This window comes from Mustela nivalis (genome assembly GCF_964662115.1).
Source record: "Mustela nivalis genome assembly, chromosome: 5".
NCBI lineage: Eukaryota > Metazoa > Chordata > Mammalia > Carnivora > Mustelidae > Mustela > Mustela nivalis.
In genome coordinates, this window is record NC_139024.1 from 98,557,751 (window position 1) to 98,580,127 (window position 22,377).

A 22,377-nucleotide genomic window follows, 5' to 3' on the forward strand; every position below is an offset into this window, starting at 1 on the left:
AAGGACCTCAGGGGAAGGGAGACAAGACCAATGGATGTGTGTGAACATTTATGTAATGAGGAACATCTGGTTTGGGGCCCTTTTGTAATTTTGTTCTGGAAATAAGTTTAACTACCAAATCCCAAATGGTCTGACCATGACAGACACAGAAATCCTAAGCATACAGAAAGCACTCCAGTGTCCAACAGCAGAATTGTGGCCATATAAACTCTCCAAGGATAGACCAATCCAGATAACCAAGGTTTCTGAATAGCTAGCAAGTTGTATCCAAAATGAGCTCTTTGGGCTACAAGACTGAGGTTTAATCATGTTTCCCCAATGTCTTAAACCAGGTCTGAAAAACCCAATCTTCGACTGGAGACTCAGGGTTGCCATTCTAAAATACTCAATCCATTACAATCATTTTCAACGTGCTACAGAGACAACTTAACAGCCATGGACGTTATTCCTTACGGGATACCCAAATTCATATACTATCCAGTTCAACTAAAATAGTTCCATTCTGTTTCTTTCTAAAATTATAACCAAGATTTTAAGGACCCTATGAGCTCTGAAAACATCCATAGGCGTTGTGCCATTTATTTTGGCCAGAAACCAACTTTTGCTTTTCTTGCAAATTTTTAATATGTTCCAGATAGGCTGCTGCCAAAGCCTCCAGTCCCTCCCCAACCAGCAAATACAGTGCTTCACTTCAGTTACCATCCTTCCAAAGCTCTCGAAAGCACGCTCTCCTCCTTCCCGCACAGGACAGCGCTACTACCCGCTATGCGGCTTCCTCTCAGGATGCCACAGATTCATCAAGGTTCTGAGGTGTGGCCAAGGTTTCTTCTCCCTGGGGTAACTGGCTCTCCACTTGGGTTTTAAGCACCATCTTTAGGCCTGTGGCTGCTCCACCATACACACAGCTCAGATGTTGCTCCAGCTTTCTTCTGTCTTACCTGGTATTTCCACTGAATGAGTGGAGGGCTCCTTAAATTAAAGGGTTGCAGAAAAGAATATCCAAACCAACAGTTCCCCCAAGGAACCATCCTGCCAGGGAGTCTTATTAATCTGATCATCTTTGCCAGGAATGGGTATGAGAGACATAACCTAACCGCTCATGTGCCTCGTCCTTTCACTCCCTCTTTAAAGTATCTTATTATTATTTTTTTTTTTAAAGACTATTTGTCGCAGAGAAACAGAATGAGAGTAAGCACACAAGCAGGGGGAGAGGCAGGCAGAGTTATGGATAAGCACTTTCCCTGCTGAGCAAGGAGCCCAATGTGGGACATGATCCAAAGACCTTGAGATCATGACCTGAGGGGAAGGCAGACACACAAACTGAGTCACCCAAGTGCCCCTGAAGTATCTCTTTAATATATGTAAATCTTTATCTCCAGATTCCTAGGCTACACTCTCTTCTCTCACTTAGCAATGACATATCCTCCGTAGAGTGGTCCTTGTCTCTAGTTAATCCTCCCAATCCATTCCATTTCACACTATGATCAAAGGGACCTGGAAGAAATTCCCTTGTACCAGTCTTGGATTTAACAATACTGTATCTCCTGACATGGCCTATTAAAGGACCTTCAACAGCCTGAAGCCAACCTACTTTCCTAGCCTCAATTTCTAGGCATTCCCTTTTCCCTGCTTTAGTCCTGTGTTATGGCAATACTCCCTCAACATCAGGCACCTCCGTAATCTCACGTTTGTGCATTCCCGTTCCTTGCTTCTCTAACTCACTCTGAGACCTACCAGAAGATTCACTCCCCACCTTCCATTCGTAAGACTCCCAGGACCTCTAGATAGACAGCCAACTCTTCCTCTCCTCCCTCCCGCGCATCCACCCATCTGCCTCCCACTCCAGTTTAAGGGTGGAGAGCTTCTCGCTTTTCTTGACTTCTCTCTTCAACCCCATGACCTAGCATAGTTACGTCCTTAATATACAGGAAGTACACAATAAATACTTAATTTAAAAGTTTTCCATCATGGAAATAAAGTCTTTAGTGTTCTGCCATACGTAAGTGAAATTTCAATATCATCTTTTTTCAAGAAAACATTTTCACAATACCATCTTGCTTTTAATAGAAAAATTGTGAAGCTCAAATAGGCTTAAGACATAAAAAAAATTTCTAGAAACCTAGTATTCATGGCTTTATAATTAAATTACTTTGTCAGTAGCCAGTGAACTATATGATCTTAGACCAATGCTAAAACCCAAAAGGTGATAGGGTAAGGAAATAAATTCTACCATTTCTTGTATGCATTTCCTGATTTTTATAAATCGTATGGAATTTAAAGTATTCTCAGTAAATTGTTAAAAAATACAATTAGGAACTATACATATGTAAACACGCAATTCAAAACTAAATGGTAGGGGCACCTGGGTGGCTCAGTGGGTTAAAGCCTCTCTCTGCCTTCGGCTCAGGTCATGATCCCAGGGTCCTGGGATCGAGCCCCGCATGCTTCCTCCTCTCTCTCTGCCCGCCTCTCTGCCTACTTGCGATCTCTGTCAAATAAATAAATAAAATCTTAAAAAATATAATAATAATTTAAGTTCTGTGCCTAAGATCACACAATCATTCAGGGGAAGACCCGGGACTTAGATTTGCATCTTCAAATTAAAGTCTATTCACAAAATGTATGCAAGCTTTTCAAATAATTGTGTTTTCACCAAATACCCAATCATAGGATGAAAACAGTGATATTAAATGACAAACATCATAGCATAAAGGCATATAGTTCCTATAGTTTTGTTTTGACTTTAAACAAAATTTGCTAGGGGCACCTGGCTGGCTCATTTGAAAGAGCATGAAAGTCAACCTTGGGGTCATGAGTTCAAGCCCCAAGATGGATGTAGAGATTACTTAAATATAAAAATAATAAATAAAAAGAAACTTGGCTAAATGTTGATTGCTGGAAGTATCTTATAACCACGAGGACAGCCAGCCTTTGGACAAAGTTTACAGAGAAAGGAGAACAGAGCCGAAAGGAGAATAGAAAAAATAGGAAAGACTTCTACTTCTGTTCAAGAGGGAATAAAAGCAACCAATTTTACCTTCCCATCTGAAACAGCCCAACAGCCAAAATGAGAGAGAGTATATGAAATAGCTTTTTCAAGACACTGGATAGCAGTTAACACAAGGCAGAGATTCCTGATCTATGGGGGGAGAAAAGCAAAGCGAGTCCACCAATTGCCCCAACTTACTGCCAGAAGAGAGGAGGCTCTAGATCAGGGGCAGGAAGGTAAGGCAGAACCTGGAGTATGCCCTGAATTGAAGAGATAGAGCTGAAGGTCTGAGGAAACCAAATCAATTAGAGTTCACAGGACCAAACACCAGAGAACCCTAAAGATCTGCAGAGGATTCTCCCTTAAGGATTCAGTAGTAAACCAACCCATACAGGAGTACCAAAGTACCAAGTACCCAAAGCTGGGGCTAAGTGTGTTCCCACAAACCAGAATAGATTAACTCCTTATTCAGGGACATTAGGGAAAATATCCATAAAGGTCTTGCCTCAGTAGAGGGAGTAGCCCTAGAGACTTCTCCAGATCTAATTATAAAATCAAGACGGCAAAGGACTGAGCTACTTCCAAATAACTGTACTGTAGAACAAGGCTTAAAGAACAGAGTTAGGAATATACAATTAACAAGCACCCAACAAGGTAAAATTCACAATAACTGACATCCAGTCAAAGATTACCAGGTGTGCAAAGAAGCAGAGAAACATTCAGAAAATAAAACTGAACTTAATCTTAAATAACAAGGGTGACAGAATTAGCTAAGACATTAGACCAGTTACTAGAACTGTATCCCACATGTTCAAGAAGTTTAGCATGGGTGGCTCAGTGGCAGAATTCGCTCCTGCCAAGATGTTTAGTAAGGCTGCAGATGTATATGTAAAAATCAATTTTATTTCAATATATTAGCAATGAACAGTCAGAAACTGCAACGTAATACCATTTACAATAGGAAAAAAAAAAACACGAAACCGTGATACAGGCAACAAAAAAATGTGAGACTTGTATGTTAAAAAACTAAAAAAGCAAAAAAAAAGGATGAGAGAAGTTAAAGATTTACTTGTCCTTGGGTCAGAAGACTCATTATTAAGATGTCCATTCTTCCCAAAATGATCTACAGACTCAATGCAATTGCTGTCAAAATCCCAGGTTTGTTTTTGGTAGAAATTGCCAAGCTGGTTCTAAATATCATGTAGAAATTCGAAGGGCCTAAAAAAGTCAAAACAACTGGAAAAAGAAGAAAGTTGGGAGAGCTAACGCTGCCTGATCTCACAACGTATTATAAAGCTATGGCTATATAAAGAGTATACTACTGGCATAAAGATAGATCAACGGAATAGTACAAAGACTCCAGAAATAAAGATATACACATAGACAACTGGAATTAGACAAGCTGCAAAGGCCATGTACCTCTGGCAGCGAAGAAGGGATAGTCTTTTCAACAAATGGTGCTGGGGCAACCAAAATAAAAAATCTATACTTTACACCAGAGACAAAGCTAACTCAAAATGGATCACAGACCTAAATGTAAAGCCTAAGGTCATAAAACTTCTAGAAGAAAATACAGCAGAAAACTTTTGTGACCTTGAATTAAGGAAAGATTTCTTAGATAACACACGGAAAGTACAATCCATAAAAGAACAATTGGACAAACTGGACTTCATTAAAATGAACAACTTCTGTCCTCAAAAGACATCCTTACTAAGAGAAGGAAAATAGCCTGGGAGAACATATGTGCAACGTAAATTATCTGGTGAGAATTACATCTAGAATATATAAAGAACTCTCAAAATTAGGGAAATGGCTTTAAGCACATTTCACAAAAAAGTCCTACCAATGGCAAACAATCACATGAAAAGATACTCATCATCACTGTTCTTAAGGCAAATGCATATTAAAAATGCAATGAAATACCATCACCCACTTATTAGAATGGCTAAAATTAAAGACTGACTATATCAAGTGAAGACAAGAATGTGGACAAACTGGTATATCCTGCCGATAGGAATATAAAATGGTACCACTACTTTTAAAAAGTTCAGTACTTTCCTTGAAAAGTTCAATCACTCCTAGGGAATAATCAAAGTAGATAAACATGTAAGTCCATACAAAGACTTACACACTAATATTCATACAAGTTTTATAATAGCTAAAAACTGGATAGCCAAATAATGGATAAGTCCTAGTACATCCATGGAATGGAATATAATGCAGTAATTAAAAGGAATGAGCAACTGATACATGCGATGAAATGAATGAATCCCAAAATATACAAGCAGCCTAAAAAGCCAGACCAGAAAAGTACATGCTTTATGATTTCCTAGATCTAAAACTCTAGGAAATGCGAACTCTACTACGGGGCCAGAAAGCAAAGTAGTGGTTGCCTGTGGAGGTGGGAAGAGAAGTGGGAAGGGAAGCGGGAATTGCAAAGGGGCACAAGGACATTTTTAGAGATGATGTATATTATTTTGATCGTGGTGGCAGTCTCACAGGTGTACACATATACCAAAACTTACCAAACTACATTTTAAGTATGTGCAGTTTACTGCATGTCAACTATAACAATAAAGATGGTAAAATGTTTATGAAAACCCACCGAACTTGGTTAAACCATGAATGTATAAACAGAGTATTAACAAGCTTATCAGCATATCACCCATTCAATACCAGCAACATCATTAATGCCCCAGTTTTCTAAACAACATATTCAGATGCTTTAAGTATATGAAAAGTTCAGACACAAATTTATTTTTCCTTGATTTCACCACTGTGCTTTAGAAACACATGAATACTGTTAAAACAATGTCCACAGTGATAGCAAAGTAACAGAAAAATAAAACTTTGCTTTATGGGTCACAAAATACTCAATGACTTATGTAAGAAACCTGAACATTCCTAATGACTATCAAGAAATATTTGTGCTCAACATCTAATTCTAGTCCGTGTCCAGTAATGCATTAAAGGCATTACTGCCTTTAGATTTAAAGATTTAAATTTAGATTTTTTAAGTGCAATTCAGAAATACTGTACTTTCCAAACACCATCAATATCATTAAAAATAACTAAGCCAATGGAATATAATTATATCTGAAAAAAATACAGATAAGTTAACTGGTTAAAAAAATGTCCACGTACACAGAATGCTTCATTCCCCAATGATCACGGCTATTTTTAAAATTATTTTTTTCCTTCACGTTTTTATTTAAATTGCAGTTAGCTAACAGTAGTATTAGTTACCGGTGTAGAATTTAGTGATTCATCACCTACACACAAACATCTGGGGGTTCATCACAAGTGCCCTCCTTAATCCTCATCACCTGTTTAATCATTCCTCTACCCCCCCCAACCACCCCCCCCCGCCGCCATGCAATCCTCAGTTTATGCTCAATCGTTAAGACTCTGCTTGACCATGGTTATTTAAATGAGATATAGCAGATATTTAAAAACATCCAAGTGAACAAGTTACCATTTATGAGCCTTTACTCAAAAGGCAAAGACACTTACTTGTAAACCATTTCATCAACATTATCTCATTTAATCTTAACCCTATAAAGCATTATCATTCCTATTTTATAGATTAAAAAAACCGAGGTTGAGATAAAGCAATTTGTCCAAAGCTACACGTTAATTAACACTCAAATAAAAATGTTTTTTGTCTATTCTAGATTTATAGCTCAGAGTTATGTTATTTTTCTATAGGATCATAAGCTTATTAATTAACAATGCATTTTCTAAATAGTCACTTAAAGCATTCTTAACCTACATAGGCAAATTTGTCCTTCAAACTCAATGGGTGACATTTCAGCCCTTAACATACCCCATCCCAGCTTTACTGGCTTTATGCATGGTAAGAATAAACTCAAATATCAAGGACATGTTTTATTTTCCTAAATTCACATGCACTTCTCTGCTAACTAGAGGACAATTTACCTTCTTAACTTTGAGAGCCACTACACTGGGGTAAAAAAATTAGAAAAACTATACATTTGCTTTTAATTTTTATTTATTTATTTATTTATTTATTTATTTTTAAAAGATTTTATTTATTTGAGAGAGAGACAGTGAGAGAGAGCAGGAGCAAGGAGAAGGTCAGAGGGAGAAGCAGACTCCCTGTGGAGCTGGGAGCCCGATGCGGGACTCTATCCCAGGACTCTGGGATCATGACCTGAGCCGAAGGTAGTCATCCAACCAACTGAGCCACCCAGGCGTCCCTACATTTGCTTTTAAATGTTGTTTTCTGACACCTCTACAACCTGTACTGTGAACTCTGTAAAAGGAGATTTGATGAAATCTCACACATTGTAAATAATCCAAAACCTAGTATTGCGTGTTTAAGAAATGGACCTGAAGTCAGCCAGATTTCAATTCTGATAATGCCTCTGCTGTTAAGTAGCTAAAAAGGCCTGGCAGGCAGGTAACACTAGAGTGAATTCAAAAGTTGTCCTTACTGCCACGTTTGCAGCCTACATTTCCTAAGTTTGTCTTTTAATGGGCGAATTCCAGTTATGAACAAAATCTGCACCTGAAAAGTTTGTGTATGCTGTGAAAAGGTAAGTGCTTTTCTTTTTTTTATATGTAGAGTAGAAATTTTAGCAGGCAAAAAGAGTACCCAGGAACATCCATCTTAAATCTCCCCCACAGTACTCCCCCATCCTAGGGCAAAATGAAGTGTTCTCCCCGCAACCCAAGAGTTAGAACTTCTATTTCCTCCAGAAACAATAAATGGTGGCTAGGGTTAGGACCTCTTTCACCAAACGTGAAAGATGCATCTGTAAGCTAATCTGGGAATCTACGCATTCATAAGGTTGTCACAGGATAATACTTCTGATTTCTAAAAAGCCAGCACACACGTTTAGAATACAACCCATTTTTACCTCAGTGATTCGTAGCCTTTGCTTTAAGAGTTTAAAGATTATCTACAGGTGAATTTCAAAAATAACATTCTGGTTGAAATGTGTACATAAAAAAAATGTGTACATTAAAAAATTTTTTTTTAATTTTTAATGTAAAAAAAAGTTATTGAAACGGTTCTTACTCAAACTACAAAAGCTAGGTGAGTCCAACCCTGTCATTTTCCACAAGAGGAAACTAAGGCTCACAATCATACAGGCATTTGGCAGGCTCTGGAATAGGATACAAGTGGCATTACAAATCCAGGGTTCTTTCTGATATACACTACCAGATACAGATACTGTCCTAGGAACTAGGGCTAAGCATTTCCAAAAGGCAGGGTCTTCTAACCATGGTTTTAGGTGGTTTTTTTGTTTTGTTTTGTTTTGTTTTTTGGCTTCTAAGACTAAAAGTTCCCACAAAAAGCAGTCATTTGGTATCATATCAAGCAGTCCGACATATCACATCTCAAACACCATTTTCTGCCTGGCAAAGCCATCCTCCATCTCCAAGGGCCACACCACCCACCACACCCTTCTCTACTTTATCCATCTACCCAGCTGGTTTCTCAGTGACTTCTCAAGACTTCTGCATACAATACATGCTTGCTTGCCACCTGACCTTGCCTGCAGACTTCTACTTCAGCAGATGTGATCTGTGAGTTCCTCTGTGCGAGGAACTGCGCTAACACCGAAGTAGTTAACGTCTCTCCTCCTCTTTTGCTGAGGCTCATCTCCCATGATAAATAAGAGACTCTGGTTTTCAAACTCCTTAAGTTGGCAACCATACTAAGAAATAATTTACATGTGGCTCTATACAGACCTGCTCACATGCACTCTCAAATAACTCAAAAGTTTGACATGCTACGCTGCCTCTTTATGACAAAGTAATCCTCTTCATCTGATTCCATTTCACTTTTTTTTTTTTTTTTTTTTTTAAGTTCTGGAGAGGAAAAAAAAGTCAAGGAGAACCTAAATTTGTCTGTCAACCTGCTCACAGATCATGACCTGCAAAATTCCCTACTCCAAAAGACGCTGGTTTATTAGGGGGAAAAGAAGCAAAGAGATGTGGGACAGAAAAAAAAAAAAAAATCCAGGACCTGGGGATAGAGCACAGATCACTAAATGCACACAATACGCAAATGAACACACAATGTCAGATGCTATGAAGCAACAAGGAACTTCAGAATGAAACTGAAGAATTACCGAACACAATACCACACCCCTTTTCTGTCCAAAGTATGACAAACCCCTTCTAGTATAAATGTGAATTGCTATTATACTTTTGAAACTTAAAACACTGCAATTCAACTGTAAAAATCAGAATTATCGTCCAACTTTTGAAACTGACAAACTAATTTTACAAGGAAACAGATATTGCCTCAGCGTAGCACCACCCTGACACCTGGGTCAAGAGTAATAACATCAACTAAGAGAGAAATTTGCACCTGAGCAAGCGATGGAACCCAAATGGTTAAAAAAAAAAAAAATGTTAAAAAAAAAAAATAGCACTTTTCAAAAAAGCATCGGATTATCTGAATGGTTTCTACATGTGACTTTAAAAAAACGGAAAGAGAGCACAAAAAGCTTTGGCAGAAGAAAACTAAATCTAAAGTGGGGGGGGGGGCGCAATGCTTTCCACAGCATTCCAATAAACAATGGTTCAACAAATTGAAAATTCAAAGACATTTCAGCTCTAGGCAGAACACATGTTGAAACTGACTTGTAAAGAAAGGATCCAGGCCACGGAAAGGCACTAACAAATCCCAGTTGCGAAGCTTGAAGAGTTCCCATGCATGGTGGTACAAGAAGTTTCGTCCTCTTTAGGAAAACCGAGTTGTAATGCCGGTTCTGTGCCTAAAAAGTGGTGGCAAAGCGTGGAGGGCGAGGAAGGGTGTGCGAAGAGAGTGAGAGGGAGCTGATGAGAAGCAGCTGGAGGTTTAAAAAGGAACCTGCAGGAGATTGGGCAGAAGCGAACATCCTGAAGACCTGAATCCTAGCGGCGACGGCCCTTCTAGGACAACCTGGCCCCCTCCTCACTGATCGCAAAAGCGTATTTTGACACCGGACGCGAGACCCCGATACACGGTCGGCGGATACACCAGACTGAAAACTCCTGGAGGCACCAAATGTCACACTTGCTCACGCTCGCGCCCTCCCAGCGCCTAACCCATTTGTTCAACGAAGGGGAAAACCCTAAGAATGAATGAAAGGGAGAGGGAAGTCTAGTGAGAAGGCTCGGGCAGGGCCCCACGCTCGGGAGAGCTCCGGCCGCCCGTCGGGGGAGAGCAGGGACAGCGCACCCGGGCGGGGACGCGTCCGGGGACCCTCGGGGCGCACCGCAGGGCGCGGACCGCCTTGGGGGCGCGGGGCGCGTCTCGCCGAACAAAGGAGACGCGAGGTGGCCTGACAGGGGCGCCCGGCGGGGGCGGAGGCCGCGGGCGCTCACCTCGTCGCCCCACTTGAGCACGTCCTTGTGCCGGTCCTTGACGGCGTGGTAGATGTGCAGGAACTGGAGGATCCCGTGCCGCCGCACGTGGTCGGCGTGGCGCTTGGTCTCCTCCCAGCTCAGCGGCGAGCCCTGGGACAGCAGCCCCATGGCTGCCCCCTCCTCCTTCTCCTCGGGGCTGACCGCGGCCGCTGGCTCAGCGCGCGGGGCGCGAGTCCGACACTCAGCTGCCGGCTAAAAGCGGCGGAGGCAGCGGCTGCTGCGCCCCGTGGGGGCGCCCTTGGGCCACAGCTGGCGGAGGGACGGTCCGCTCCGCTCCGCTCCCCGCGTGGGGTCCTGGCCGCCCAGGTGACCGACTCAGGGGTCCGGCGCGCCGCGCGGACACGGAGGCAGAGGACGGGAGGGCAGGCTGAATGGCTCTCGGCTCGGCGGCCTCGCCCTTCGCCCGCTCCGGCTCCCGTCCCGCTGCTGCTCCGAGGCGGCGGCGACTGACCCTACAGTCACAGTGCGGCAGCGGCTCTCGCTTCTCTTTACCGGTGTCGTGCACTGGCTTCTTCCTACTTGTGACCAAGACCTGCGCCGCCACAGAGCATGCCCAGTCTTCCTATCTGCTCACTCGCAGCTCCAGGGTGCGATCCGTCCCTCCGGGTTTTATAGACTACGGGCGGGGGCGGGGAAAGAAGGCGGTGCAGGAGAGGAGGTGTGGCCGAGCGCCCAAAGAGCCTCAACGAAGGCCTCGGGGGAGGCGTGCGCAGGCGAGGTTGGGGCGGAGTCAAAGGGGCGGGGGTGTGGGGAGAGATGTCCCGCACGCTTTAAAGCAGGGGAGATAGAGTAAAACATGTGTTCTCTAACCCAAAGAGATAAACTTTGAGCCGGGGAAGAAATTTGGTTATTTGAATTAATGAACAACCCAATGTATTCATTTTGAGGTGAGAAAAGGCCTCACGCTCATAAAAAACAGGTGAGAGCTGCAGGGTATGGTAATATCATAGCTTGGGAGTCAGATGAAACACCTGTTCAATTCCAGTTTCCACTATCTACTGACTGTGAGATCTTGATCACGTTATCTCCATACCCGTGTAAAATTATATGAATTCTGTCTTTTATGGCTGTTGTAAGAGTGCACACGATGCAGACGTGCTTAGGGTCGATGGCCAATAAATTACCTGGCTATTAAGAGGAATCAATTTGTCTACAGGGTTTATGTATATACAATGTGTTATTGCAAGTATTTGTGTATTCTCTAAATTAATTATTTGATGACATAAAGTCTTTGGATGGCTCAGACACCATTCATGGCAACAAAAGGAATTTTGTCAACATCTTCAGACGGATATATTTTTTTTAAGATTTTATTTATTTATTTGACAGAGATAGCAAGAAGGCAGAGAGGCATTCAGAGAGAGGAGGAAGCAGGCTCCCCGCTGAGCAGAGAGCCGGATGCAGGGCTCGATCCCAGGAACCTGGGATCATGACCTGAGCCAAAAGCAGAGGCTTTAACCCACTGAGCCACCCAGGTGCCCCTTCAGAAGGATATTTAAAGGAATCATCTCCAACAGCATATCCCCCATCCAAAGCTAATATTCATCCATTATGTGACTAACATGATGTTTTCATGAGCTTACCAAGGAGAAAATATTAGAAACAACTGGGATTGATCCTGTCATGGTGGGAAAGAGAAAGGCGGTACCTCACCCCCATAAATCTGTGTTGACAGAGTGGTGATGTCAAGGAGGGAAAAAGAGACAGCAACTAGATCACACATGTACTGAGGCCAGAACGTGTGTATTTATTGTGCTCACGTCCATCAACTACAAAGCTAACATTAGTAAGCATTCATTAACTGCTGAATGAATACAGAGTTGTAGGACTCTCTTCTCCCACACCCCTTCATAGTGGATGTGTCCTTATCAGGGATTGGAGACATGGATACCCAAGGTCTGGCTGTAATTTCCACAGTGGAGTGTGTGTATGTGTGGCCTGTGGATGGGGGCAGGGCTGTGGGGGTGTTTGAAGCTCAGGTGATGTTTCCATCCAGAGCACACAGCAAGAATAAAAACCAAAACTCATTCTAACTTGTTCATGGCTGACTCAGCAACCTCAGCTACTGCACCCACTCTTCCTTTACCCTCTGCACCAATATCACCAGGCCTGTTCAGTCCTGGCCTTCCACTGTTTTTCCCTGCTTGGAATTGTCCACCTGACACATTCCTGTTTATCTGAGTCCCAGCTATTCCTCTCCCTAATTTGGTTGCATTTGTACATGCATCTGTTTCTACAGTAGGATAAAATCATTTAAAAAAATCTCCACACTAGTGACTTCCTCTAAGGATAAAGATGATTTATATGTTTTGATTTTCTTTAATTTTTTATTTATTTATTTTTTTAAAGATTTTATTTATTTATTTGACAGAGAGATCACAAGTAGACAGAGAGGCAGGCAGAGAGAGAGAGAGAAGCAGGCTCCCCGAGCAGAGAGCTGGATGCAGGACTCGATCCCAGGACCCCGAGATCATGAGCCGAGCAGAAGGCAGTGGCTCAACCCACCGAGCCACCCAGGCGCCCCTGATTTTTTTTTTTTTTTTTTAATAGAAAAGTGCTTGTATAAATCTTGGCTTCCTATGGAAGGCAGGGAGTGTGGGAAGTTGGGGAGGCTGTGTTGCTCGTGTTTCATATGCAGGAGAGGGACCTAAAAGATCATTTTTTATTCTCAAAATCTCATCTCACATTTGCATAGGCCTGCATTGTTCAACACAATAGCCATCAACCACATGCGGCTACTGAGTATTTGACACATGGCTAATTTGTAAAACTGAATTTTAGTTTTATTCTAACCCACTTAAATATAAATCTCAAAATTGATATTCCATTTGGTTACTGGAAAACTTTTACATAAATTTGGAGCAGGTCGGGAATGTGAATTTACTTTTGGGTCTGTTAAATTTGTGATATAGAAAGATCGAGTATTTCCAATGAAAATGTAGTGGCCTAGGAGAGGTACTGTGAGTGTAATGCACATACTAGATTCAAAGACAGTATAAAAATAAAAATGTAAATATTTTATTAATAATCATATACTAACTACATGTTGTAACTGTATTTTGGATATGTTAAGATACAGTATAGTGCTTAAACTAATTCACCTTCTTTTTAGTTTTTAAAGGTGGTTCATGAGAAATTTAAGATTATCTCTGTGGCTCGCATTCCACTTAATTGAAACACAGCAGGTGTAGACATTTACACTTTGCAACGCACACACTTTTCTCCTACACCTGCTGGATTTCCTCACAATACCTGAAGCTGGGCTCTTGGGAGAGTATCCGTTTCGTTTTAATGAAGAATACAGGCACAAGGGTGGTTCAGTAAGAGACTAAGTTCAAGTCTAGCCAAAGCTTTACGAGGTACTGAATGTAGTGACAGTTAATACTGTAATTTGAGTCATTCAGCCCCAGATTCCGGTTGACACAAAAGGGGGGCCTCTCCCACCCGAATTCAGGCAGCACTCTGAAGGGCCCCCGCGCTCTGTTCAATCTCAAATCGGGTGCGGCACGGTGGCACTATTGGGCAGTTAAGTCAAAGTTAAACCATGGTCGCCGCAGTGCCTTTACCAATTACTGTTACAGGAGGAGGGAGGGGTGGGGGTGAACCCACCACAGATCAACTGAAGTCACATTCAACAACAATCAATCCCCTCTATTTGACAGCGTTTTTCATTTTTAAGTTTACTTCTCCTTCTGTACTCCTACGACTAAGTTTTCAGAGACCAGCCCCGGACAGATCTTTTAGGGTTTTCATGGTCGCTAAGCGGAAAAGGCGCTCGTAGACAGCAGAATCAGCTCTTCTCCAGGCCTGCCCAACTGCGGATGCCTGTTCACATACTTCGCGGAAAAATCCCGGACTCAGTCCCCCTGAATCAACCACCGCCAGCTGCGAACGCGACAAGGGTTCCCCGCCTCCTACACGGGGTACCGCCGCAAGCTCCGCCTCCAGGACTGCCCGGAAAACCCGGACCGTGGAGCCGGGAGGCTGGCGACGCGGCGCAACCGCGGGGTCGAGCTGAGCATGCTCGAAGAGCGGCTCAGTCGCGGGAGGAAGCGGCGCGGGCGGCGGGCGCTGCACGCCGCGTCGTTGTTGTGATAGAGCCCCCGCCACGTGACTGCGCCAGGCCCGCCTCCAGGAGCGCGGTGCCGCCTCCCAGTGACTCAGCACTTTGTGCGGTTTCCGTGCTAGAGGTCAATGCCGGGGATGTTGCTCGGGGGCAAAGTCTCGGCGCTCCAATCTTCTCACTCCCCCCCGCTGCTGAGAGTGTTGCAGCAGCCATTTCAGACTTGTTGGTTTCCGGGCCTCTCAGCAAGGAGAAAAAAATACATTTCCCGATAGTCACGCCGGTTCCAATTTTCCATGAGTCAGCAGCTCCGCTGAGATCGCGGAGATCAAATGAGGAGAGCAGAGGGCCTGTGCCTAAGGGTCTCTGTGGTGCGGTGCGGTGCGGTGCGGTGCGGTGGGGTGGGGTGGAGGTGGGGGTTTACAGGTTCAGGCCGCTTGGGTTACCTGCTTCAACCCTACTGTTGTGTTTGGTTTCAACATCCCTTAGATACTCTCCCGGGGGTCTCAGTAATTTACTCTTCGTGCCGCACCTGTTTTATGCTAAGCACTTTGATCTAGAATTCATAGAACAATCTTGGTTGTTGGCTATAATTTTATAGATAAGGCAACTGAGATCTACTAATAGTAACTAACAGGCAGTGGCCAGGGATCTGAACTCCGTTTTACTTTCTACTATACCTCATGGCTGGGGTGAAGCTGAGGGTATCTTTCTGCTTCCTGGCTCTTGATTTTGCCTCCACTAAGACCTCCTTTCCTTTGACACTCCCTTAACCCCAAAAGATCTCTGTTCAGATAGGTGTTTAAGATTTTCTTGCTTTGTATTTTAATTCATTGGTAGAAACAAACTGCTGTCTCTTAACTCAGGTGTACACAGTACAAAATGCTTAAGATGCATAAAGCATTTTTCCCCTACGACTGCATTATACTTGGAATTTGATTTCAGTACGTTGAAGTACCCCAGGCCTTTTATCATAGAAGTGCAGCACCCAAAAGACTGTGGTCTTCACTCTAGCTCAGGGTAACCTGCCCAATCCAAGTAAAATTGTGTTCCTTATCATCAGGGACCCTTCCTTCTTCACCTGTTCAAATGAGGTTTCCCTTCCAACCTAAACATTCTCTGATGTAATGCTACTAAATTAGTTGAAAAAGTACAAATCTTTTTGTATTATGTGGTATTTCTAACACATGTTGAGCTGTGCAACTGTCCATTCCAAGTCAACCAAACACAGACCCCCAGTCAACTTGGTTTTCAAAGCCCACTTTTAGTTCACAGGGAGTGAAGTATAAACGTGCTTATTTTCATGTAGAGTTGCCAAAGGTCTGCTCTGTCAAGTGAAGGTCTTTATGAAGTTGGGGAAACTTGAGTGCGTAAAGAAGATGAGTAGGAGTCCGTGGGGTGAGATTAGAGCTATGGGAATAAGAGAGGATGCTTTTAAAAGCAAGATCTCTCAGGAGGAGTGATGGAATCCAGAACACATGTCCAGTATCTTGGCCTTCTTATGAGATGATAGGCAAGAAGATGAGGATGCCAAGACTGATGTGTTGGGACAGGAAAGGTAATGGCTGAGTCCAGGAGACTTCCTCTTTTTCACTGGAGCATGGTTAAAGAAACACAACTTTTTATTACAGACATTTGCAAACAAGCAGAAAAGTACATGTAATATACCTATTGTTACAATTACCCATCTTCAGTGTCACTACATGACTAATCTCCTTTCAAGTATTCACTCCCTCCCCATAATTTAAAGCACATCTCACTGGGGCATGATCTCAGGTAGTTTGCTCTAAGTCAGGAATGTAAAAGACAATTGGAGCAATTGGTATGAGGGATGATTCAAAAAAGTGAAAAGGAGTAGCAACAGGCTAATCCCTTGCTGGAAATCAGTTTCCTTTCTCCTGAAATTGGAGACAGTTGGTGTTAACCAGTTGTTTTTATTCCAAGGTTTTTAGCTACATTCTACCTTAGGTGACCTTGCATTTAAAAACTAGAACTAAAAATCCGTCCTTGTCACATGTAGTATAAACTGTGTCACGATGGCTGGCAGGGAGAATGATTATTGTCAGAGGAGGCCTATTGTCAAATCTGAGTACGGTCTTTAAGGCATGTGTTTTACATTTGTTAAGATCTTAATTTTAGTTGCTACCTTTTTCCTCCCATTTCACTTACCTTCGTTCACATAAATATATGTGAACTTGATTCTAGATTAGATAACACCAAATAATTGAACTGTGGCACACAGCACCCCATCATTTGTGGCCGAGGAAATGTGAAAAAGGACTCATCATAATCACATCATTTAGAAAAGCAGTGGTACTGGATATCAAGCAATTTTGCTTTGTTAAGACTAGTTCCTGGAAGCAAAGACAAAAACAAAAGAGTAACACAGTTGTACTTCTGGAAAGTGTTTTTCCACACACGATACCTTCTACATCCTATTTTAGTCCCATCTAAACTATGGTCCCATCTCAACCTTGGTTTTCATGTATCAGAATTAACTCTAAATATTAGATGGGTGCCTTTATTTTTTTTTTAATTCTTTTTAATTTCTTGTATTTTTTATTTATTTGTCAGACAAAGAGCAAATGAGCACGAGCAGTGCTCCCCACTGAGCAAGGAGCCGAATGCAGGACTTGATCCCTGGATCCTGGGATCCTGATTTGAGCCAAAGGCAGATGCTTAATGGACTGAGCCACCCAGGCACCTAGAATGCATCATTATTGCTTCAGCCTTGCCAGCACTTGGCAGTGGACACTGATTAGTGAATATTTCATCACAAACTGAGGTCCTCAGGAGTTGAAATTTAGCAGATCGTTTTTCCCCTGCTTTTCCCTATGAAAATATCCCCAGTCAATCTTCTTCTAAGAAGACAGTACAAAAGGAAGGCTAGCCCAGGAAATGTCTTTCTTCTCTGGGTAGAGGAGCCCCTGGTTTGAGACAGGTGGTGAGGTCCCTCCTCATCAGGGTGATGGCTTGAGCCCTCACATTCACGTCATTTCCTCCTCACTAAGTCTTTCCTGGCAGTACTCTCATCTGATCTCCTGCCTTCGAGAGGTTTTAATATACAGGCTATCTTAATATAGCATATAATGTAACATATAATAGGCTGCCTTACTGTATATGTCCCACTCTCACTCACACCTTACAGAATTTTTTTTTTAAAGATTTTATTTATTTATCAGAGAGAGAGAGCGAGCGAGCACAGGCAGACAGAATGGCAGGCAGAGGCAGAGGGAGAAGCAGGCTCCTTGCCAAGCAAGGAGCCTGATGCAGGACTCGATCCCAGGACACCGGGATCATGACCTGAGCCGAAGGCAGCTGCTTAACCAACTGAGCCACCCAGTCGTCCCACATCTTACAGAATTATAATGTGAGTTCATTTTAGATATGAAAAAAAACTGAGCTAAAGGAAAGTTGAATGCTAGAACCTGTACTTAAATCCAGGACTTTTGACTACAAATTCAGGACCCACTTTGGCCCAAGAGTGATGGTGTAATTTCATTCAGCAGCGACTTTCAAAATGTTGTCGTCTTTACTTTGTTGGGACTATACAAAAGAAACTCTTAAATTTGATATTTTAAGGTTTTTTTTTTTTTTTTAAATATACATTTCTCTTTCTCTTTCTATGCCCTTTGACTTCTTTGTTCATGATTTCTGGATTATAGAGTCAGAGATTTGTCTTGTGCTCATGGAGGAAGATATAGAGAAAAATAAAAAAGTGGATGAGGGGTGGAATCACCAATCACTCAAAGAATAGCCTTAAGAGGTGAGAGTACCATAAGAGCTACTATAGCCACCTTAAGATATGGTTTCTTTCTTTCTTTCTTTCTTTCTTTCTTTCTTTCTTTCTTTCTTTTTTTAAGATTTTATTTATTTATTTGATAGAAAGAGACACAGTGAGAGAGGGAACTTAAGCAGGGAGAGTGGGAAAGGGAGAAGCAGGCCTCCTGCTGAGCAGGGAGCCCCATGCGGGCTCGATTACAGAACCCCAGGATCATGACCCAAGCCGAAGGCAGATGCCCAATGACTCAGCCACCTAGGCACTCCCAGAAATGGTTTCTTTCTAAAGGAAAATCCTAAGAATGATCCATTAAGTAAATCCTTTAAGTAGATCCATTAAGTAGATTCAGTAAGTAAAAGACCCTACCTTTATATAGTACCATGTAATCATATCATCCACTAAAATCCATGGTATTGAAAATGAAAATTCTCTGCCCAGAAATGCATGCACATATCATAGCTCTTTTTCTTGTCCAGGAAACCAAACAACTTATGCGAGACATCATGAACCACCTTTACATGCAGGGAACTGATCAGGATTCACCTTGCCCATCCTGATCAGTATGGTCAGGGGACTAGTCCTGTGGTTGTGGGCATGCACGGTAGGGAAATTCACTAGGTTTTTTTGAGTCATAATTGGATTGCAATGTTTATTAAAATAGCTAAAAACTTGAATGTGAGAATTTGTCCACGAAGATAACATTATTATTAGAGTTAGGCCACTATCTTCTTGTTTTCACTATGCAAAACAAATAACGAAGAAATATTTTTTACAGATGTCTTTTAATATTTATAAACATGGATTAAGTATGTCCATAAACTAGCTACGAAATTAGTACCAATGTTGATCTCGGCTACAAAGAACGTCTGGGAGTTTGGACAATATATAAACTTCCATGATTATGTAACTAAGGCAATTCTCTGCCAGCTGGATTAAATTTGTGTTTGTTTATTTAACAAATATGCACTAGGTACCCACCCTGCACGGGTCCTGTTCTTGATGCTGAAGATCCTGGGTGGATGGGAAAAGCAACAATTCTGTTCCCATGGATCTTTCCTTCTGGAGGGAGAAGACAGCAAGAAAATAAACTCAATAATTTTAGATGCCATTTTGAAGAAAATAATAGCACTCATTGTTTTCATGAAAATTTATGTATATCAGACTGTCTTCTGGTTAGTTTTGCTAATGAGTTAGCTATTAGCTGTTATATTGCACACAGAAAAAGCCACCAGCTCTGGAAAGTTTCCCTTTGCTCCAGCTCACGACAAAAATCTCTCAGTTGAAGAATTTCCCCCCACTCCCTTTTTTCTTCAGGTAGGACATATAGCTTCCTTCTTAGATTTCTTCAAAATGAGAATCAGTAGAAAATGTTATGGAAAGATTGATGCTTTGGTTACCTTGGACAGTCCTTGGTTTCTGTTATGGATCTATAGGCCTTAGAAGCATAATATTTAAACAGTATTTAAACAGTATCTAAAGCCTGAGGGGTTTACAGGAGATTTATGATGGAACTTATTTATGATAAGAAAGTATTTATGATGGAACTTATTCAGGAAGTCAAAATAGTGTCAAAATGTCAATGAATATCTGATTTGATGTTAATTACATTGACTGGACTTGTTACATGATTAAGGTTTTTGGTTGTTTTTTTTTTTTTTTTCCGAACATTACTCGGGATGAAAACGGTAAGTAATAGCATGCCTTTGCTAACATTACACTATACTATTCTGCAGGTAGACTGTATTGATAAAAAATTCCTAGCACAGATGGTGGAAGGCATCTAGAATGTAAAACTAGAGAGGAAAAGTACACAGAATCACATTTTTCAGAAATCTGGTACATTTCATGATGTCAAGTTTGTAAGGTATAAATAAGCTAATCGATACTCATTATATTACTTTATATTACTCGCAAGGTTGCTTATAAACCCTTTTTTTTCCTTGTAAGAAAGCAACATAAATTCTGCTTGAAGATGGAATCTTCAATAAGAGTTTCTCTCTCTTATCTATTTAAAAATTTTCTAGATGGGGCACCTGGCTGGCTCAGTTGGTAGAACATGAGACTCTTGATCTCAGGGTTGTATGTTCGGGCCCCACATTGGGTGTAGAGATTTTTTTTTTTTAAATCTTATAAAAAATTTCTAGATGTGAAAAAGGCAATTCAGGGTCATCACTTTTTAACTAAAGTAATATGCCTTGAGGTTTCCAAGTTTCAGTTTTCAAGTTAAGTCTAGTTTAGACAGTTTCAGGCTGTTTGTTTTATATTCAGATGATTATATGGTAGTTTATTTAAAGGCAGAAACATGCCAACGTAAGCCGGCAAATATTTACTTCAATATTTAAAGTCTGTTAACAGCCCAGTTCAGTTAACGTGTCGTTGCATGACTCATGAATACTGGATTTCTTGAAACTGTGCTTAGCCCACTGCTGAAATAATTAAAAAAACAATGGCTATTATGTTTTGTTTTCTCTGAGGCTTGTAGTTTAGGGATCGCGTTAGTATTGCATTCCAGAGTCCCAGGGGAAGGACATAAAAACTGGTGCAGATTATGAGACGTTACCAGAAACTAGAGAGAGGAAGAAAGAACAGAAGGGAAAATGAAAGAAAGAAGAAAGGGATAAAGAGAAAGAAAGGAAAGAGGATAGGAATAGTGTCTTAGATTCCTGACCTCCAAGCTCGATATAACTCACCCATTCATTCAGACTCTTGAGCATCCTCTCATTTGATTCCCAACAATACAAGCTGGGCAACAGTATCTGTATTTGCCAGTTGAATAAAGCAACGCTTTATAGATTTAGGCCTACTTGTAAAGTTACATATCTAGTAAAGGACAGAATCCAATTTCAAATCCAGTGTTCACTGCCTTGCTTCTCCACTTCCGGTTCTCCAGGCATACCTCTGCCATGGGCTCTTTCCCAATACGATAGGAGAACAAAGGTCCCAGGCCCAGGGCTCTCCTGCCAAGTCAGCTGTTGGCTCCAAGGACACTGAGATCAGTGGCCTTTCTTTCCCTGATGTTGCCTGATTTTCTGTAGCATTTCTGGGGACATGGGCATTTCTTCTTTACTTCATGTGGTGGCAGCACCATCTTGGAGGGCAGCTCTCCATCTGGTTGCACGGGTTCATCTCCTGCTTCTCAGTGATATTCTTTGAATTCCAGTAGTCAGTGAACACTTTGCAGGGGTTAATGGAGGAGCTGGGAAGGGTATGGGTTAATAAAGAGAGGTAGGTAGAGGAGTAAAGTTAGCGTACTGGGGAAAATATGAATAAATCTAATGCATATTTTTTAAGCCTCCTAGGTGCCAGGTATGTGCTAGATGGTGAGACAAAAAAGTGAGCAAAAGACCTGGTAGTTCTCTCACAGTCTATAGCTAAGCTGGGTAGGAAAAGACTGGTGTTAAATAAAGAGCCGTATGTCATGTAGACGTAACATTGATTGATGTTTATGCTCAGTTAGAATAAAGAGTTCTGTTTTTAAAAAATAAATAACCATATCAATTAATGCATAATTTAAATTGTTATGCTTTATGACAGTAAAAGAAGGGGGGTAGGAGAATATAGTTTAGATGGGACAGGGGGTGACTGTTCCAGGTCTCAGGAAAGGACTCTCTGGGAAATGATGTTCCAAACAACATGTTTATCAACAGTTTGAATCCTGAAATCCTGTATTATTGAGGATTCCAGAATACTAACATCGTTAACCTTTGATGAAAATTATAGGTAATAGTAAGAAATACATTTGTTTTTATTACATACACATGCTTTTCCTACAGCTTTTAAAAGTAAATCGTAGCTGGAGGCAAATATTTCTACATATGCTATTATAATTATACATTTTAAGAAACTATTGTATTTCCTGGAGTAAACCAGGAACACCAATTTTTACAGGTAGAATAACTATTAGGGCACCTGGGTGGCTTAGTCGGTTAAGCGTCTGCCTTTGGCTCAGGTCATGATCCCAGAGTCCTGGGACCCTGGGATGGAGCAGGGAGCCTGTTATCTCTTTCCCTCTGCCTCTCCCTCTGCACTCTCTCTCTCTCTCTCTCTCACTCTGTCTCTCAAAAATAAATAAATAAATAAATAAATAAATAAACAAACAAAATCTTAGGGGGAAAAAAACTATTATGTTGTGAAGGGATTTCTTTTTTCCTCATA

The 22,377-nt window shown here is 41.6% G+C and overlaps 1 protein-coding gene and 1 long non-coding RNA gene across 2 annotated transcripts in view; both read right to left on the minus strand.

Annotated features, from left to right (window-relative positions):
- GCLC (glutamate-cysteine ligase catalytic subunit) overlaps positions 1-10,996 on the minus strand; it is a 46,658-nt gene extending 35,662 nt beyond the window's left edge. Inside the window, exon 1 of the mRNA XM_082729401.1 lies at positions 10,337-10,996. Within this exon, the coding sequence (XP_082585527.1) occupies positions 10,337-10,486 (150 nt within the window). The 5' untranslated portion in view covers positions 10,487-10,996. The remainder of the gene's footprint in view (positions 1-10,336) is intronic.
- A 4,918-nt stretch (positions 10,997-15,914) lies between these two features.
- Positions 15,915-19,278, minus strand: LOC309864402. Its single transcript, XR_014311504.1, has 3 exons — positions 19,201-19,278; positions 16,611-16,795; positions 15,915-16,034 (listed from the first exon to the last, which is right to left on the minus strand). It is a non-coding gene; the product is annotated as an uncharacterized lncRNA (long non-coding RNA).
- Positions 19,279-22,377: the final 3,099 nt, after the last annotated feature.